Below are 20,526 nucleotides of genomic sequence, written 5' to 3'. Positions count from 1 at the left end.
GAGCATGAATGCTCATATTATGTTTTTTCTTGCATCTCGCCTTATGTCTAGCTTTTTGAACTTTATTGCTATGTCTGATGTCTAAATGCCATGTGTCGTGTTGCAACAGCAAGTTTCACCTTTAGCTAGAATTGCTATTGCGACCGCAAAATGCTTCGTAGACACGATCCACGAGGGGAAGCTACGTTGCCGAATATTGTGCTGAGAACAAGGTGGATGGCGCCGTTATTACTAACACAATAAAGTTCAAAGTCAACGCAACAATTTTAAATAAATAGTTTAATGAGAAATAGCTTTTATTTTATTTTCCGAGTTTATACTCGGAAAAATACAATGTGACGAGGCGTGGATATTTTTACTTAATGAAGCTAACCATCATCATTAATACAATAAATCGCAGTCACAATAGATTTTCAATTGTTATGCGACAGCCGGGATTGATGGGTTAAATAATATTTCTTTAGCCCATCAATCCCAATCCCAAAAAAGTCAACTTACGAGCAACTAAACCGTTTATAGTGAAACTTTGAGGTCACACTTGATGTTATGATAAATAATGATAGTTAGATTCCCACGGTACCACTTTTACTTGTTAGACGTAAACTGGAGCTGGCGACTAGCGGTACATAATTATTTATGTACAAAGGAAATTAAAGTAAGTATTAAATAGAAAAAGTCAAGATTATTAATATTCCAGATTTAAGGAATAAATTTATTAATTTGATAAGTTTATACATAAATTTTACATTTGACACATACACAACACCTTAGAGTCTATACTGATTGTTTTCAATTTTGGGTTTGCAGGACTATGTGTATGCAAAAGCATAGTACAGAGTCCTCCAAACCCAAGGCTTTTATTCATCTGTGACTTGTGAGTGTGTGAGTAAAGCGACGAATGACGAACCTAAAGAAGAAGAGAAATAATAATAACCCAAAGATCCGCTGTGAGCATAATATTGTGTGTACGTTAGCGATTGAAAACGATGTACCTACCCTTCACTTGTAGTTGTATGTAGTGTTCTTCACTTGTAAAATGTTGGTTTTTATATTCGATAAGATGGAACAGGCTAAATTATTATATTATTTAATATTGAATACAACTGAGATGATATTCAGTAGCTCTAGAAATTGCAATGTCATCGTATAACACTTGAACTGCCCTCGAAAAGTCGAAATTCCGCGTCTATGACACTCCACTCCACTCAACGATCCGTTTGTTATGTTGTACAACAATATTAGATGACGTATGTATGAGCTATAATGCTACTAATTTAAATACTACTTATTAGATAAAGCTGAAGAAATAGAGTGGTTCTTTTCGTTTAGAATTTGATATTTCATTTTTATTGCGATCAAAAATTGTATTAAAAACAAGTACTTACCTACCTATACTTTATGAAGTAACTAAGTACGTATAGATAAAATGATTGAGCAGATTTTGTAACTAACGTAAGTTGACTTACAAACACTTCTTTTCGATGCCTGTCGCTTAGTGAAACTTGCATTACAATCGAGAAGTTAATAAAAATATTCAAATCATTGGAGTTTAAAAGTTCTTGAGTCATTTGCATTAAAACTTTCAAAAACGGCACATTGCTAAAACCTAAAATATTTGTCATCTTGATTCTTAAAAAGTTAAAGTACCTACTAGAATCTAGATGACGCCTGCAACTCCGTTGCGCCAACGTTAGTTTATCGCTTTTCCGGGATAAAACGTATCCTATGTACTTTCCCGGGACTCAAAGTATCACCATGCCAAATTTCACCAAAATTGGTTCATGTTTTGAGATTGAAAAGGTAACAGACTGACAGACACACTTTCACATTTATAATATTATAAGTAATAATAATAATAATAATAATACTCCCCACACCGGTTTCGGTGACGGTGGCCGGTTTCATTGAAACCAGACCAGGTACGCAGGAGTAATTTTATAGTGCCCAAGTGTGTGCGCAGTACACAAGAGCACTCTCTATTCCCTTACTCTCATAACCCAGTGGGACGGAAGACCGACACGACTGGCGAGAGATCAGGCGCAGGACCGACTTTTTACATGCCCATCCGACGCATGGATCATCTTACCTGTCAGACAATCAGGTGATCAGCTTGCATTGTCCTAACCAAACTTGGAAATAACATGTTTCCAACGCGGGATTCGAACCCACGACCTCCGGAGTCGAGAGCGACGCTCTAACCACTAGACCACGGAGGCGTTATAAGTACCTAAGTATGGAAGTATTGTAATATGGATAGTACGGAAGTATGGTTTATGTACTAGATTTTAAGACAATCGGGGAAGGAAACACTTATTTCCAAAATAAAACTTCCCTGGACTCCCACGAATATTTCAAGATTTATAAGCTAAATCGGTTTAGCCGTTCTCGAGTTATAGCGAGACAATGTTGAAAATTCATTTTTGTTTAAATAGATTTTCACGCTAGCCCTCTTCTACTTAGTCCGGGGTAACACAATTTTTTTGTTACTATTGACAAGTAAATTTTTTTGTGAAATCAACAAAACTTGGTTGACTACGGAACCCTAAAACGGAACCCTAACCAGCAGATTTTCTTGTATATTGTAGGGTTATTACTGTTAACAGTTATAATAATTTAAGAGTAACTTTTTTTTTTCTTGTATATTGTAGGGTTATTACTGTTAACAGTTATAATAATTTAAGAGTAACTTGTCCTACACATAGAACAATCCATACTTTAGGTCCATCAAATCAAAATACGTATTAAAATTTAAATCCCTGTTAGCTACCAAATTTCGAGAATTTTCGCAGAGGAAATTGTTGTTCGGCTTATCAAAATGAAGCTACTCACGAAAAAATAGCTTGTTAGTAATAAAAAAAATTGTTCTAGGGAACCTGTAGTCTGTACTAGCCTGTTCATAAATAGTTATGTCCACACTGTGCACTTTCATCTTCAATTTTCGTCATCAACGTGGGAGAGCCATGCTTCGGCACGAATGGGCCGGCTCGACCGGAGAAATACCACGTCCTCACAGAAATCCGGCGTGAAACAGCGCTTGAGCTGTGTTTCGCCGAGTGAGTGAGTTTACCGGAGGCCCAATCCCCTACCCTATTCCCTTCCCTTCCCATCCCTACCCTCCCCTATTACCCTACTCCCTCTTAAAAGGCAACGCGCCTGCAGCTCTTCTGGTGCTGCGGGTGTCCATGGGCGACGGAGGTTGCTTTCCATCAGGTTACCTGTTTGCTAGTTTGCCCCCTTATTTCATTAACAAAAAACAACTTTCATATAAGCGCATTCAATAATTTAAAGTATTGAGACAATATTGTCATTTTCGAAGTTTTGGATATGGTCAGAGGGCAAGCGTCGCGAGCTGAGGTCGCGAGCATGCCTCACGTTCGCTGTTTACTGCACGGCGCTATGCCTTTGACGAACAGATAAAGGCACAGTGTGGACAAAGCTAATAAGATCCCTTATCGTTCGTACTCCATCCGTCCGTATATATTTACCCATCATAATTTCACATTGGAAATAAGCTATAATATTTGTAGCACACATTGCATAATATATTATGTTACTAAAAGTCACGGTCACCTATAGTTAAGTCATCCCACAAGCGGTGGGCGCGTTGAGGTAGGTCCGAGTTAAATATAACTGGCCGGTTAACTTTCCACGGATTTATTATAAACAGGTTAAAATTTAACTGAAGCTAAACACGCGTGCGATAACGTTGTTTTAGTTTAAAACTAAAAAGTAAAAACGCTCATTATATTGTAGATTTGGATCTTGAAATAAATAAAAACTTCAGCCTCTAAAATAATAATAAGTATTAAGACGCCTGCAACTACGTTGCTCCAAAATCCTTTTATCGCGCGGTAACTGTATTTTTCCGGGATAAAAGTATCCTATGTTCTTTCCCGGGACACAAAGTATATCTATAAACAATTTCAGCAAAATCGGTTCAGTGGTTTGAGCGTGAAGATGTAACAGACAGACAGACTTTCGCACTTATAATCTTAGTATGATCTAAGATTACCGTCTAAACTCTAAGGTGCTTATTATATTATTGATCGTATCACTTTCTAACTTTGCCTTAGAAATAGCTATTTGCTATGCAATGTATCTATAATTTTAATTCTACATTGTTAAACTTAACTTTAATAAATGAAATTACCTACTAATATTTCTTCTGTCTGTCCGTTGCCTCTTAAGAGGAGTCCACACCGCCGTTTTTCCATACAAACGTTGTCCCCTGTTTCCTCCCTGGATAATGCCGGTAGAGTTTTGATTTTTTTCCTGAATATCTATGGCCACTATTAGCATGTCCCTATGTTTTCTTTTTTTTCATAATTTTATTATTAAAAAAAAATGGCTAGATTTTCCTCTGTGTTCAAACACCCAGAAAACAAAACTGGCTAAAATATACAAAAAAAATAAAACATAGGAACACAGCTCAAGCCTTGCTTTAATTCTTAATGAAAAAATTACTTAAATCGGTTAAGTTTTGGAGAAGGAATCAGCGGACAACGAATCGAAGATTTTCTGTCCTTTTATTAGAACTTTTGTCGTGTTGTCTCTATCGCGCTCTGCGGTGGGAGACTTGAGATTAGTGAGACAGCAATACATTTTCAAATACATATTTTCAATTTCTCTCGCCCCTGGTGTATCCTCTTAAGCGCTCAAGCCCTCAAGCTTGAATCCCGGGAAGGATACTTTTTATCCCGGAAAAATGTACGGTTCCCGCCCGATAAACGAATTTTGGCGCAACTGAGTTGCGGACGTCATTTAGTTTTTCATACATACTAATAATTAAATTCTTTGAGACCTGAGTGCGGCTGTAGTTAATTCCAGGGTTGATACTTGATTCAGACCGCAACGCGTAGATGCATTTCTAAATTTATATAGATTTGACAGATTCGCAAGACCTCTCACGCAATTGAAATCTGTCAAATCCATACAAATTATGCCGCGCCGCGCCTCGCCTCGTCGCGTTGCGGTCTGACCCTGAATCAACACACCTAGCTAGATAATGGTATATCTTGTATGCATTGTACAATTTACAGTCCCTAGTTCCGACTTCCGATCCTAAGTAATTATGACTTTCACACAAACGCATCACTATTACGCATTGTCTTGTTAGTGGTCGTGACTCGTGACTAGGAGGAACAAATCGATCGTGATTATGTAAGCCTCCGGGCTCCGAGATAAAAGTTGAATCAGCCTGGATGAGGCCTGATTCACAGTTATCCAATCTGAATCATTTATGATTCACTGCGGAAAAATTATGCACCATTGTGACCCATTTCCTATGAGTTATGCGTTCCTTATCGAACAATGGCGCTTGCACTTGTTTTATGCGCTAACTCGCTGATGCTAAGCGTATTCGTTCACGAATGCTGCTTAATATTACTGTGCCACAAAGTACTTGTATATTTCTTGAATTTAATCTATTGAAATGTTTGATAAAAACTGTAATATACTTTATGTCAAAATATTCATATCATAATATTAATACGCGAACGAAAAACTTTGTAACCCTTTTTACGAAAAATGGGGAAACGTAGGTGCATGAAATTTTGCACAGTTATAGTTTATATGGTGAAGGAGTGCATCGAACTAATATTATTTTGAAATTATGCTTTTATCATACATTTTTTTAACAAATAAAACATTACACACACTACAATATATACACATGAGAAATGACGGATTTTTGACATACGAATTATACTCTTTTTATTTATGGTTGAAGTCTGTTGACAAATTGAAAATGGATTATAGTTTTTTTTATTGAATCTAAGACACTATTAGACAATGCTTACACGGCCAGTCTGAGATCAGGTAAGTCCCATAGACAAGAGTTGAGAAAAAAAATATAAAGTCAATGTTTTTTACAAAATATAGGTAGGTAGTAGTCCTAATGTCGTTGAAATTAAGGTCGAATTTCAACCATTGGGCGGTCTCTAGTATTACTAAAAATCTCAATTAAAATTAAATGTTATAATAATTAGTTAAAGATATATCTAGTAATTTGCAGTTGCCCGCCTGTGTAGTCTATACTCTATCTGTACTCAATAATATTTTGTTTAGAACATTTCCACTGTGTCAATTAAATGAAAAAAATAGACTGCATAAAATAGATTTAATCGACAACATTTAGTTAAATGAACACAATGTGTTAAACAAAGGTATTTAACGGTTTGTTAAAATAATGCAGTTAAATGTCGCACAGGGCGACGGATTTTATTTAAAAACGGAAACGGTTTATTTGTTTAGCCCGCTTGTTTGTTTAGACTTTAGTGCATACAAGTTTAAAATTCGATAGAATCGGCTCAACGATATTTTCATGCGTTTTAACAATAAAAACTCACAACAAAAGATGTCATGAGGCCGAGGAGACCATAGATTTTTGTGTTGTCCCAAAAGGTCTTTACTAACTTATGCAATGATCTTTTACTAAAACAACTACTTTACATAATTACCCCCCCTCCAAGTCATAGCGAAGCTCTTACTTTTATCCTCAATTTCTTTAACTTGACATTATTATTAGTAGGCTCATTTAGAAAGAGACACGCTTAGAAGATACCTATATATGAGTCAACCTACATCTCCCTCTCTATTGAGATAAAGAGGGAGATGTAGGTTGTGACTTGTGAGCAACTAGAATATTCTTTGTTTTGCGGAACCCCAACCTGTCATCGACCTCAATCGCAGTTCCGTACGTGCTGTCATTACGGTGACTCACGTGTGACACAGCTTCAGTATAATCATCTCATGGTCACTGCATTGTGCAACATTATCAATTGGTTTAAAGTTTGAACGAATTGTAGGTTTCTTTTGTTGTGCTCAGTTTAGGTGACGCCGCGTTAAAGTAAAAAACCGTGTTGGATATGTTTTAGATACAGACAGCAAAAAATGGAAAGGGCGTAAGCGACAAAATGGTTTTTGTCGCGTAATTTAAAAACCATAAATACATTTCATTTAAGCTATGGGCAAATTAAATTGTATGCTTGAACCAATTTATGTACAAATTTTGGAAACTTAAGTCACTCTCCTCTGTTGGCAAAATAGGAATCCCTTTTTTTACAGAGGTATTTTTGATTGATTATATCATGATGAATACTGACAATGAACTTTAATTTCTTAGCTTTAGTCATTGCTGAGGAAAATCGAATCCGCTACAGCCAAATGATCAAGGCGTCGCCTTAATTCACAACTTACGACTCTACAATCCATGCCTATGCCCAATGCCCATGCATAGGCATGGATTGTAAAGTTATTTTTAATTATATTTTTAATATGAATTGAATTATCGTGGTCTAAGCATGCATTTTTAAAATTCATACACATTTCAATTCATTTTGGTCTGAATGAAAACAAAAATAAAGCTCTACTAATTATCACACTTTATAATATTTTAAAGTGTAAAAACATCGCGTTGGTAAAATAAAAGATATCTATAATAAACTTTTATTTTTATTTTATTTAAGTAGTTCAAAAAGAAATTTTATCGTATATCCGATACAACATGGTTATTATATTATTATTCATAATGAAATGAATTTATCATGCTTATTAAATTCATGCTTAAAGAGCAAGACATTACGTAAATCCATAATAATAATTAATATCAAATTAACATTAGGCTCCCAAGTCTCGTCAGAGCTAATACATTTTATATTATTAAAGTTCATAGCGCTTTATGTAATAAATCTTCAGAGGATATTTCTGCTTGAAATCAGGAGGAAGCTGGAAGACAAATCTATTGGTGAGGAATTTCTTCGAAAGCTTTTGACGCTATCATTATCGTTTCAGTCTTGTTCGGTTGGATTTCCTTCAGGATTCCAGTGAGAAATCTAAAACTGAAATCTTTCCAGAAACAGAAAAGGTGCTAACTGGTAACTTTATTTCCATGGTGAATGATGATTAACTGCATAGGAATACTCTATGTAGAGTCAAAATGAAATTTACGTTCATTGATCATTATTATCAGCTATTATTTATTAAGCAAATATTTTGTGGTTTCTAGAAATAAACGGACAATAATACTTGAGTCTCGCCTATAATATTATATTCTTTTACTTTCATATATTTTTCAGGCAGACAGTATAAATGCAAGTCGAAAGCTTCTAATGTTGATAATACACTTTTGTTATCATGCTGTCTTTATATTTGGCTGTCGATACGCTGTCGATACGCTGTCGTTATGCTGTTGTTATTTTGTCATTATAGTATCGTAACTCATTGCACTGTGCGTTTTCTGCTATTCTACCCAGCACATATAAGCTGGAACATGGCATTGGAAACCTAAATCCCGCCATAGTACATGGCAAGTGAACCACAAAGGTACACAATGGCAGTCACGCCGCGTGCCTCGGACGATGACACATATACGCGTTGTGCGACTGTCACATAACTATAATATAATCCCCGCGTTCCATTTGATGTTAAAAACGATCAAAACGCTCAAAGTAGGAGGCATTTTGAGAGTTTTGATCGTTTTTAACATCAAATGGAACGCCGGGAATATGTGATTATGTCTTTTTGTCACTCCTGTCATGTAGCGGTCAGTGGCATGCGCTGGTATGGTCATTGATTGGTCAAACAGTAAACTGTAACGGTAAAAAGTGATTAGTTTAATCCATACTTCTATACTATCCATACTAATATTATAAATGCGAAAGTGTGTCTATCCGTCTGTCTGTTAGTGACCTCTTCACGCTCAAACCGCTGAATCGATTTTGCTGAAATTTGGCATGGAGATATTTTGAGTCCCGAGAAAGGACATAGTATAGTTATTATCCCAGAAATGTACAGTTCCTGGAGTTTTCACAAAGTTGCGGACTTCATCTAGTAAACTACAACCCGACTATGAAAAAAAAAAAGATTACTGTGTATCTCACCACTCATCTGTGACCTGCGGCATTATTTCTAGTCATCTATACAGTACTAGCACAGCGTAATAAAGTTCCATAGACTGTGGTATTAGTCAGATGATGCCCGCAACTCCGTTGCGCCAAAACTCGTTTATCGCGATGGGACCGTACATTTATACGGAACAAAAAGTATCCTATGTCCTTTTCCGGGCCACAAAGTATCTTCACGCCAAGTTTCAGCAAAATCGGTTCCGCGGTTTGGGAATTCGGCGTGAAGAGGTAACCGACAGATCACAGACAGATAGATAGACAGGCAGATAGATAGACAGACAGACAGACCGATAGACACACTTTCGCATTTATAATATTAGTATGGAAGTATGGATTACACTGTACACATACAAAAACTATGAATGATAGCGATCATCAAGCAGAGACTCTCGTCGTTCTAACAAAATAATAAATATACAATCTATTCGATATAATATTATAGTCTCCCTGAAGTAGAATTCAACAACAATTCAATTTCTACAAAAACAAAAATCTAGTTTTGTTAAAAAAAACTACATACTAACTTTTGTAAAACCGCTACACAGCACCTACTCCAACATAACGATTGTTTAAAACAATTCTCCAACTAAAACTTTTCTCGGGTAATTCTTTCGCGACCAAATAGAGTTTTCTCGTGAAAAATCTTTTCAACTTCCCCGCTAGTTCTCGCCGGCATTGATTTAATATTGGCATTGTTTCCATTGTCCCGCTCCGACACGAGGTAATCTATGGCTTGATTTAGTGACAATATTTCGCTGACTTCTAGTAAATGTAACGGATTGTTCAAGAATACAATATCTAAAGAAAGATCAAGCTTTATAGATGGTCTATATCATTATGGATGATAGATAAAAACCTTAAACGACTAACGACTTGTTATTAGTTCTAAAAATTTAAGACAAAATTCGTCTAAAACACATCTGTCGAAACTTGCAAAGTAGCTTCAAAAGTTCTGCTAAAATACGGGCGCTGCACGCTGGCGCTTGGCTGCCAGATAGCTTTATTTAACTTTGTGAACCATATACGGTACCAAAAGTGATGAAATTAAATTGTTATAATAAATCCAATTTTGTGAAAGTTCGCGAGTCTTAATAGTTGGCGCAGTCAGTACTTTGATTCAAGTTCCGTTCAAGTTTGGATGCAAGAATTGATTCATAGGCAGATTGCGGTCCTACGTCATTTGATTGGCTTTCTATATGTGGGAGATCCATGCTTCGGAACGAATGGGCCGGCTCGACCGGAGAAATACCACGTTCTCACAGAAAACCGGCGTGAAACGACGCTTGCGCTGTGTTTCGACGAATGAGTGAGTTTACCGGAGGCCCAATCCCTACCCTATTCCCTTCCCTAACTTCCCCTATTCCCTTCCCTTCCCTTCCCTTCCCTTCCCTTCCCTTCCCTTCCCTTCCCTTCCCTTCCCTTCCCTTCCCTTCCCTTCCCTTCCCTTCCCTACCCTCCCCTATTCTCTTACCTTCCCTTCCTTACCCTCCCCTATTTCCCTATTCCCTATTAAAAGGCCGGCAACGCACTTGCAGCTCTTCTGATGCTGCGAGTGTCAATGGGCGACGGAAGTTGCTTTCCATCAGGTGACCCGTTTGCTCGTTTGCCCCCTTATTTCATAAAAAAATGCTTATGTATTATTTATAAATTATAATTATGTATTAACATTGGATTAAAATATACAGTAGAAACGTTCCTTTATTTAACTGCGATATTTGTGCCGACGATTCACCGTAAACTTAACGTGTCGTCACGGTAACCGTGTGGTCATGGACACCCGCTCTACGTGATGGAATCTGGTCGAGTCATGCGGTTTTTTCAGTTTAATAAACATTAGCTGAGAAATCCTGGAGATAATGGCGGCTGGAAACGATTGGTTCAACAATCTAATCTTTTCTTGTAGCTCCGATCAAAGAAAAAGGTCAGATAGTTGATAGTACTGTAGATTTATAGGAGTTATAGGGTCCAAATCTTGAAGCTAGTCCCAAATCTTTTGTACATGTGCAAACAACGATTCAAGTAAAAGTTTCCTGTCGAAGTTAACTAAACATTTTTAACATATACAGTAGTTTGTGTACAAGACGTAAATTACAGTCGAAACAGTTTCAATATTCAACGGGGAAGAAAAACAAAAGACTAGCTTCATAACAAAACAACTCAGTAATTCGAATGTTTTAGGGTTTATTCTTGTCATACATGTATTACCAGATATTTTTCATATAAAATTTCATACAAATCTGTTCTATTGTGTTAAAGAATCTAATAATCTGGACGGACGACGTCAGACCAGCGACAGTCCACTTACCCCGGTCCCCGACTCTAAGCCATATCACGTGTCCAACAATACCCTACAAATTTCCACAAAAATACATTTTCTAGTGAGGCCAAAATATCGGCTTCGGCTTCGGCCAAAAGAATAAATGTTATGTCGAAATAATTTTTGTAGGAAAAAATTGGAAAAATAAAGTTCATTGGCTAGAAAAGTTTAAATGCCGAATCTTGACTAACTTTTACCCAAAAGTAACAAAATGTACATATTATTTTTAATTTTTATTTAATATTTTTACCTTGTTGTTCAATGTTCATAGAAAAATTAATGTTATAATAAAGTTATCTTATCATCTTAATTAAATAACAATTTAAAGTAAGTTATAACTTGTAACTGTAACCATAATACCTAAAAAAGATCTTTGAAACTTTGGGCTTTGGTTTCAGTTTCGGCTTCGGCTAAACATCGACCTTCGGTCGGACACTAATATGCGGAGATTTGATACGTCCTTTAACCTTCTATACGGCAAAATCCGGTAAATCCACTCGCAAAGGCTATTGATTTGAAGCCTTTTTCTTTTAGCTCCTACTCCTTATATTAAGGAATTTAAAAGCCTTTCTTTCTCTGCACCGTTGCACACAATCTTTCTTAATTAATTAGTTAGCTGATTAAACTGTCGGTACAAAGCTCTTTTTAGAAATACTGCTACAGTTGTTTTAGGAGAGATTGATTAATGCTCGATAAAAACTTGTTAAACAATGTGTCCCGACACCGGTGTCCGATCCTTTAATGTCATAATGTAGGTAATAGGTATGGCATATTTTATTGACAAATTGGCTATCAATTTTTTTTCTCTAACTTTGAAAACATTTTTTTCTGGCTCTCATACAAATCTGACCAATACTTTACAATAAAATCGTTATAACTTCTAAACTATCTGACTTAAAGAAGAGAAGTAAAGAAATTTATTTAAAATAAAAACCTACTCTATATTTAATGCACTAGATTTTTCACAAAAGCCATTAATTAAAAAATACGCAACATTTTTTCGTGTAAGAGTAGTCAACAAGTTTAGCTATCAAATGAGACCGTTTTCATCTTCATTGTAGAGAAGGAGAAAGAGAGAGAGACAAGTATTGGTCAGATTAGTGTGAAAGCCCGAGAAAAACTAAAATGGCCATTTTACAACCGTGAGAGAGAGGACAAATTTGAGAGCCAATTTGTCGATGAAATATGCCATACATCATGACAACATCGGTGTCGGGACACATTGTATATTATGTATAACCTACAACAGGCTACATAAAATAGATAAAATATGTTTTTTGGGATTTTGAGAGTCTAGTCGCAATTTCTTTTTTTAATTAATCATTAAATATTATAATATAATTTTTGACTCGCATTGCGGTTTCGGCCATAGCAAAATCTCAAAGCAACAGGGAACATAAGGAGGACGGATCAAAAGCGACATACAAAAGGTTAAACGTAATCTGTCCGTCACATTCCACGATTTAAATCTATATATATAAAAATCAATTGCTGTTCGTTAGTCTCGCTAAAACTCGAGAACGGCTGAACGGATTTATCTTATCTTGGTCTTGAATTATTCGTGGAGGTCTAGGGAAGGTTTAAAAGGTGAGAAAAATTCGAATAATTGCCGGGAAAATCCTCAAAACAGCATTTTTCTATTTCCCATACAAACGTTTTCTAAATAAAATGGAGAGTCAATTTGTAATTTATTACCGCTGCATAAAGTTCAAATTCGCGTGCGCGTTGGAGGACCTAATATCGCGTTCTGAAACTCAACAAAAGTGAAAGTGAATCGCGAACGCGACAAAATTGCATAGTCTCAAAATACATAGTACATAAATAAACACAATTTTAGCTAACTTCAGTTGTTACTCTGTCCGATTATTTTTTTAATAAGACTATATAGAAATCGAAAGATAAATCTATATATATATATATAAAAATCAATTGCTGTTCGTTAGTCTCGCTAAAACTCGAGAACGGCTGAACGGATTTATCTTATCTTGGCCAATTTTGATGAAATTTTTTGTGTGTGTTCGTGGAGATTCGAGAATGGTTTAGATTTACAGTTTGGTCTACTGGAAAATGTTTTTTCAATTAATTTCTTATTTATAAGGAGTTGTTGATTTTGGAATGTTTTACATTAGATCCGGCGGACGGCGTTATCATCGCATTCAATATTATTCTATTTCAATTTTAGTTTGTCCTGACAGATGGTGCTACGATTAATTTGAAAAAAATTTTGTTATTCAATTCATGTGCTGATTAAAATATTAAATAAATAACACATAGGCTACAATTTTAACCGACTTTCAAAATGGGGGAGGTGTTATGTTCGTTTTCTTATATTCAACGATTACTCCGCCGTTGGTTAACCGATTTTCAAAATTTTTCTTTTGGTATATAGGGTATCATCCCAATTTGGTATTATATTCAGAAAAGTGATGATCTGATGAAGGATCCATAAGTAATCGAGGGAACTCCTCAAAACTTATAGGGAAACATATGGTGACTTCGGTTTCGTGAGAAGTATTCTAAGCATATGCTACCAACAAGTAAGATTTTGCACCGAGATATACCTGGTATACTGTGGTTCGGAAGGTGCTGAGAGAATTCCTGATTCTTTATAGATACAAGTTTGGGAGTTTCGGCGTTGTTTTAAGAACAGAAAGCATATGCTACTATGCAAATTACATTCTTCATCATCATCATCATCATCATCACTACTATATCATAGTCTTTTAGATCGAGACTCGAGTTTGTCAAGCGATAATTAAAAAAAATCTATATCTACCTAATATTATAAACCTGAAGAGTATGTTTGCTTGAACGCGTCAATCTCAGAAACTACAGGTCCGATTTAAAAACTTATCTCAGTGTTAGATAGATCATTTATCGAGTAAGACTCATCATTTATCGAGAAGGTTATATTATATTATTACTCTAAGACTAATACGACAGAAGAAACTCAGGAAAATGTGGGAAAAACGGGGGAAATATTTTTTATGGGAAAATGTACCTACGGATTCTGTAAAATTTCTAATTTACGCGGGCGAAGCCGCGCGGGACATCTAGTAATAGATGAATACCTGCGGATCAAATTCGAATAAACTCGAGATTCACAACGAACGTAATTTGACTTCTTTTGAATAATTTAATGCAAATTGAAGATGAGTTCTAAGACTATGTGGGAGTAAGTTGATGCATTTACATTATTTCAGTTGAATAATTTAAACTTTGTAATTGTCAACAAACAAGAGTTCTCTTCGATCTAGAGTCTAGACTTTAGTATTTATAACAAAGACAAGAATTTATATTGAATGTTTGATCACGACAATAGAATGTAACAATTTTAATAGTCAATACTTTTGTAAAAACGTTATGTAAGCAAAATTACGTTATAAGACTGGAAACCGTTTCTAAATATTTAATAGTTTTTTTTTGCTAAACCAAGTAAGTAGGTACTAAATTGAACAGAATTGAAGAACTACTTGTTTAAGACACTACCTAGGTATTGTTTCCAGATAAAAACTAAGCTATAACAAGACTTGTTTTCTTTCCGGCATAAAATAATAACTTGCTCTTGTATTTCCGCGCTTGTTGTGGACTGCGGTAAAAGTAATCTCATAATATATTGTAGTTATTATTTTACTTCAAGTGCAGAAATGTCATTATCCGATCTTACAAGCTATTCCCTACTATTAAAAGTATTTACACAGCAATAATTAATTAATAATAGGTACTGTAAGGTCCTCTTTGTCTGGCATATAAAATTGTCACATGTCGGAAAAAGACAGTGAACTTTGAATTTTTATTTTTACTAGGGTATCAATTATAAAAGATAAACTTACCTTTGACGACGGCGAGGAGAAAAAATCCGAAAAGCGCGGGAAATACTGCCATCTTGTGTTTATAAACTTGATAACTCACAAAACTCTAAGCTCTGGCATCACTAGCCGATGGGATTGGGTCACTCTTTTTTTCTATTTTAAAAAAATTAAACTCGTTTCGTCTGTCCCACTCGCACTCACGGTCACTGCGACTCTCTCTTTCACACCTGGAACAAAAAACACATTTTGTAGGGTTCGGTTCATTTCGAAGCAAGGTGTTTTGAGGATTATACGATTAGATATCTAAATATAAAAAATGATATATTATATGAGGCACGCAACTATTGTGCGTTTGGGGTATGTTAATTTTGACTAAAAAAATCACTTTGTTATTGTGGCTTTGATTTTATTTATTGCCCTGGAGTGGCGTCCAAAATTGTATTAAAGCAGATCGTTCGTAACGAGGGCAGGGTTTCTCTGGGGCATAAAAGTTGAATATTACTCTCATTAATTTAAAGTCACTTTAAGTTTTTAAAGGTAGGTTGACATAATTTTTTTTTTGTAGTAGGTATATCATATTATTTGGATGCAAATTTTGAAGATTCCATTAGTTACATTTGCTTTTACAAAGTTTAATACTTTAAAATATTCACAAGATGTCCATCAAATTAGCTTTTTTAAATTACAAAGTTAAGCAGTTAGGGTCACCATGCGCTCGAAGTAAATAGATTTTAAAAGACATCTCAGAGCAATTTAAAATGTTTAAATTTAAATTTGATTTGAGCGTCACATTTTACGAATGAATCAACTTTTTATGGAGGTTATATTTGCAAGACAGCTTTTAAGTTTAATTATTTTATTATTTCTTGAAATAATTATTTAATTGCGTTTAGAATGCATACTTCATGTCACAATGAAGCACAAAATAATTAAAATAATAAGAGACAATTTGAACAAAACAGGACAGTCTGAAGGACGTGTGGTTACTCTAATATCCCTCATTTACTATTTATCACGTACACACTAAGTATGCTCAAAGAAAATTCGTCTGCGACGGACATTGCTAAGAGCTCTTTATACCTGGGATGCCCAAGATCTTGGTCAATTTTTTTTCGAATAGTTAGAGTCTACCTTTTGTCTATCTTTTATAAACATTACAGTTGATGTATTCATTAATCATTGGTAACCTATGGTCCAAGCCACGACACAAGCTACAAAATTTCATACAAATTTTGGTATTTAATATTGTGACTCAAAACCTTTAATATAAAGGTAGAGATTTAAAAATATATATCAGGGCGAGCGAAGCGAGCCCCAGTATATCCCACAACCTTTACATTTTGTGCTACACTTTACCACAGAAAAGATTTACGGAAAAACTATCACGTATTTGTGTTATCATCAGTCATTCATGGTTTTTTATAAGTAGATGTGTTATCATCAGTCAGTTAAGACTCAAGGTGTGACGAAGCGAGCCCTCACAAAGCTCGGCTTTTAGCTTGTTAAATAATGTACAGCGAACGTTTTTCTTATACAGCCATTTTGTAGAGATTTAGACGTAGCAATGAAACCCATTAGTCGATGTTGGAATTTTCATTAAATTGCACCGTCAGATAGGTACAATTAAAACTTATTCTCCGATGTAGAGCGACGCCACATTGCTCCAGCGCCGTGCGTCGCGTTGTCGCAAATCGCAACGGAAAAAAGTATTGTATGCTACAAGATGAGATCTACGTTGCTGTGACGTCCGCGATGCGATAATACAAAACGGTGAAAGCGCTTCGCGTTAACTAAAGCAGGCCATACACGCAAGGGTGTGCCTGAAAGGTTTGCCTGAAGAGGTCAACTATTCAGGTAAACCGGAGCTTGGTTACAGAACTGTGCAGGTTTTGCCTCCTCTTTGCCTGACAGGCGTAACTGCACAGGCAAACCTGTCAAGCACAACCTAGCGTTTACGGCCGGCTTTAGTTTCTGTTTTACTGCTCTCCTGCCTTCTCAGTTCTCTACTTCATCTCCTGCCAGTCTTCCCATCAAAACAAAGTGTCCGACAAAGCAACGCATCAATGTTCATATAAATTATAAAGCATGTATTGTAAAACGTTGTACCGCAACTCCGCAACGCAACGGTGCTTTGTGGCTCCACTCGCACAGACAGCAGATTCTACGAGGGGTTGTTGTGCTCTGAATGAAAACAATCCTTTCAATATGACGTCTTATTGAACAGCTTCAGAGGAATTAAAAAAAAAATAAAAATCCTCCGGCGGAATCATCCGCCGTATTTAAATAAGCCGCCGTTTCGTTTGTTTATTTGTGCGTCTGTGCGGCTCCCGTTCACACGCACATATGGAAAGTACGGTCAGCAACAACGACCTTTTAAACTGATATAGCATTAAGCCATCCATACTCATGCGGAAGTATGTTGTCTGGCTGTCTAAGTCTATCTCTTTGTCTATAGACATAATCTACTAGATGACGCCCTCAACTTTGCGCCAAAATCCCTTTATCGCGCGGGAACCGTACATTTTTCCGGGATAAAAAGTATCCTTTGTCCTTTCCCGGGCTCAAAGTATCTCCATGCCTTTCAGCTAAATCTGTTGAGTAGCTAATAATATTAGTACGGATTAATTCTGCACGTTAAAAATGTGGAACCGACCTATAAAGTAGGTACTTAAGTATATTATGAAGAAATAAATAAAAAAAGAGAGAGATCACGAGTCATTTTTATTGCGGAATAATTTATGGTGGAGACAAATTATTTTGTCACATTGAAGTTGCGGGCAATAAGTAGAATAATAATAAATACAATAACCTGATAATTTTTCGTCTGACGCTACACGCTGCGCGCGCGCATCCGCCGCGCACGAAAATAGAACGCTTTGTCTCAGCAACAGACTCCATACACCGATGTCCGTTACAAAATATAAGTGCCGATACTTTCAAATATGGGGAAACAGGAGAATTTGCTTGAGGTTTAGAATAAGACTTCTCAACTTTATAGAATAAGCATTGACCGGACAATACTCCAAAAGTGCATCTTTGGAACTCTAACCTATTATATTTTGTTAAGTGGATTATGGCTATTTGGTTGAGATTCTATATGCTGTCAAAGCTGTTAAAGCTTCTGCAAGCTGTTAAAGCTTTCTGCTTCAGCCTTTAAAAATTTACACACACAAGGAAGTAACGAATCGTCTGAAAACGTGGTTGATATAGGGAGCATGTGTGTGTATAGTGTACACCTGGGCTGGTACCACGAAACCGTTTTGAGACTCAAACAATCGAACGAGAATGCCGCATCCTACTCTAACAAACGTGAAATGATGTTGTTAGAGCAGGATGCGACATTCTCGTCCGATTGTTTGAGTCTCAAAACGGTTTCGTAGTAGGCCTACTGAATCAAGTAGTACAGTAGAAGTTAGAACGCAACATTCTCGTACGATTGTTTGAGTCTCAAAACAGGGGCCGTACCACGAAACCGTTTTGAGACTCAAACAATCGTACGAGAATGTCGCGTCCTACTCTACCAAATGTGAAATGGCGTTGTTAGTGTAGGACGCGGCATTCTCGTCCAATTGTTTGAGTCTCAAAACTTTTTCGTAGTAGGCCTACTGTTTCGTGGTACAGCCCCTGATTCGACGGCGCTGGTAAGCGTTATACAGCGCATGCTAATAAGAGAGATTTAATACATCTTTTTAAATATGTAATTATAAACTAACACAGTAATAATACCCACGCTCCTATCAATGCAGATAACATGGGAATAAACTAGAAAAATATTATAGTTTAATTATTTCATACGCAATTATATCATGTAAATAAATCAGTCGGTAACGAGTGTGCTATGAGTAATAAATTTAATTGTATAAATAATTAAAATAACATATGAATGCAATCAGCGCATTAATTAGTCGATCGTCGGAATTAATATTCGGTACCAATTATAGTTGACAAAGACCGCAACCGCTTATGATTATGGTGTGCATTGTTAGACCGTCACGAATGTTACAACTTTGGCCGTTAGCATATTTAGGCCTTATAAGGCAGTCCTTCGGTAAGCACGGAGCACCCCTTGAATCATATACGTTCTGATAACCCAAGAACCACCACCTCAAAGCCTTTAGGCCCATTTTTGACACTTGCTACCCACTGCCAGACACCCCATCTGGCAGTGGGAAGCATTAAGTGTCAAAAATGTCAGTGGATGTGGAGATTCCTACAGTTATCCTGAAGAAAATAAGTTAGTAAATAATTAAGTTTTGGTAGAACTTCAGATATGGATACCTACCTCCTAAAGGACGACTGAAATTCCATAGTTGCTGATCGTTCTTACATCTATAAGGGTCATACAAGAAAACTTTTAGCTTTTTTTGAAAGTTTTGATGATTCTTGGGTTATAATATAACTCCCGTCCAAGTGAATACCCACGGTCTTACTACAAAAGATTTAAACACTTGTTGAACAGAGAAAAAGTTGATTAGAGAAAAATTCAGTACAAAATGGTCTCAAAACAACTGTTCGACAGATCTTTAGTTTTTTGTGGTAAGGCCGTCATATTTTAGCGGCGTTGTGCAATTTTTTGGGATACATAAAAAATGTTAAACTCGCAACTGAAGACTTGACCTGATCGAAAATCGTTAGACGGAGAGAGTAGCTCACTCAGTAGTGATATCGAATAGGTGTGTAGTCATGCCAGGATTTTAATTTTTAACTGTGGATTATATTTTTTTTTAATTAACCAATTTCCCAAAGCAGAAGGAGGTTCTACGTTTGAAACCTAAATTTCGAGGCTCCAAACTTGCAATTCCAATTCCAGACCAAAGTACTCCACATACAAAGTTTACGTCCTACACTCAACTCTGTTAAAGTTCTGAGTTTAATACTAAAGGCTTCTAATAGAACTAATGACGAGATACAGATAGCATACTAACCAGCCTGTGTATTACCTACAGCGAGTCCCGCTCGGAAAATGCACAGATAATGAAAAGTAAATCTATTCAATTAGCAGTAGCTGGAAGTCCTAATGACTATTGCACAATTCAATTCAACTTTACTGGTTCATTTATTTCACAGTTAGGTTCCAGTGTTTTTCTATTCAATACAGATACTTTATGATTTTACTCCTTACTGCTATTATTCAACATTTTAAGAAAATAAATATTGGATTATTTAAAATACTTTTTCATTGCTTTACTTTCTCATGAATAATATCATTGACGAATTAATAGTATTTTATATGAATCTGGATACCTTCGAATCGTTAGTGTACCCTTAAATGTAGCCATTTTTGTTAACCCTAGGATTTATGATTTTTGTTTGTTTGCCTATTGTTTTAAATAAAAATACAACCTGTCAAACTTCTAACACCTGTGCGTGGTGAATTACGGCACGGTGTGAGCTTGTGCCGGACCGCGTCATTGTTGGCACCGGGTTGCTTGGCAGCCATTGATTTGGGGTCATTCCCTCTGCCCTGTATGGGGGGAATTAAGTAGACGGACAA

At 36.1% G+C, this 20,526-nt stretch overlaps 1 protein-coding gene across 10 annotated transcripts in view; it reads right to left on the bottom strand.

Moving 5' to 3' along the window:
* Positions 1–20,526, bottom strand: part of LOC121726768 (fasciclin-3) — a 170,714-nt gene that overhangs the window by 108,348 nt on the left and 41,840 nt on the right. For all 10 annotated transcript variants that reach the window (XR_006035579.1, XM_042114259.1, XM_042114260.1 and 7 more), the window contains one exon: positions 15,054–15,259. Coding sequence is in view for 9 of the 10 variants with exons in the window: in XM_042114259.1 (XP_041970193.1) it covers positions 15,054–15,105 (52 nt within the window). In the remaining variant the exon portion in view is untranslated. The remainder of the gene's footprint in view (positions 1–15,053; positions 15,260–20,526) is intronic.

This window comes from Aricia agestis, chromosome 5, assembly GCF_905147365.1.
Source record: "Aricia agestis chromosome 5, ilAriAges1.1, whole genome shotgun sequence".
Taxonomy (NCBI): domain Eukaryota; kingdom Metazoa; phylum Arthropoda; class Insecta; order Lepidoptera; family Lycaenidae; genus Aricia; species Aricia agestis.
Note: the sequence above shows the minus strand (reverse complement) of the source record. Positions and strands in the feature narration are given on the sequence as shown.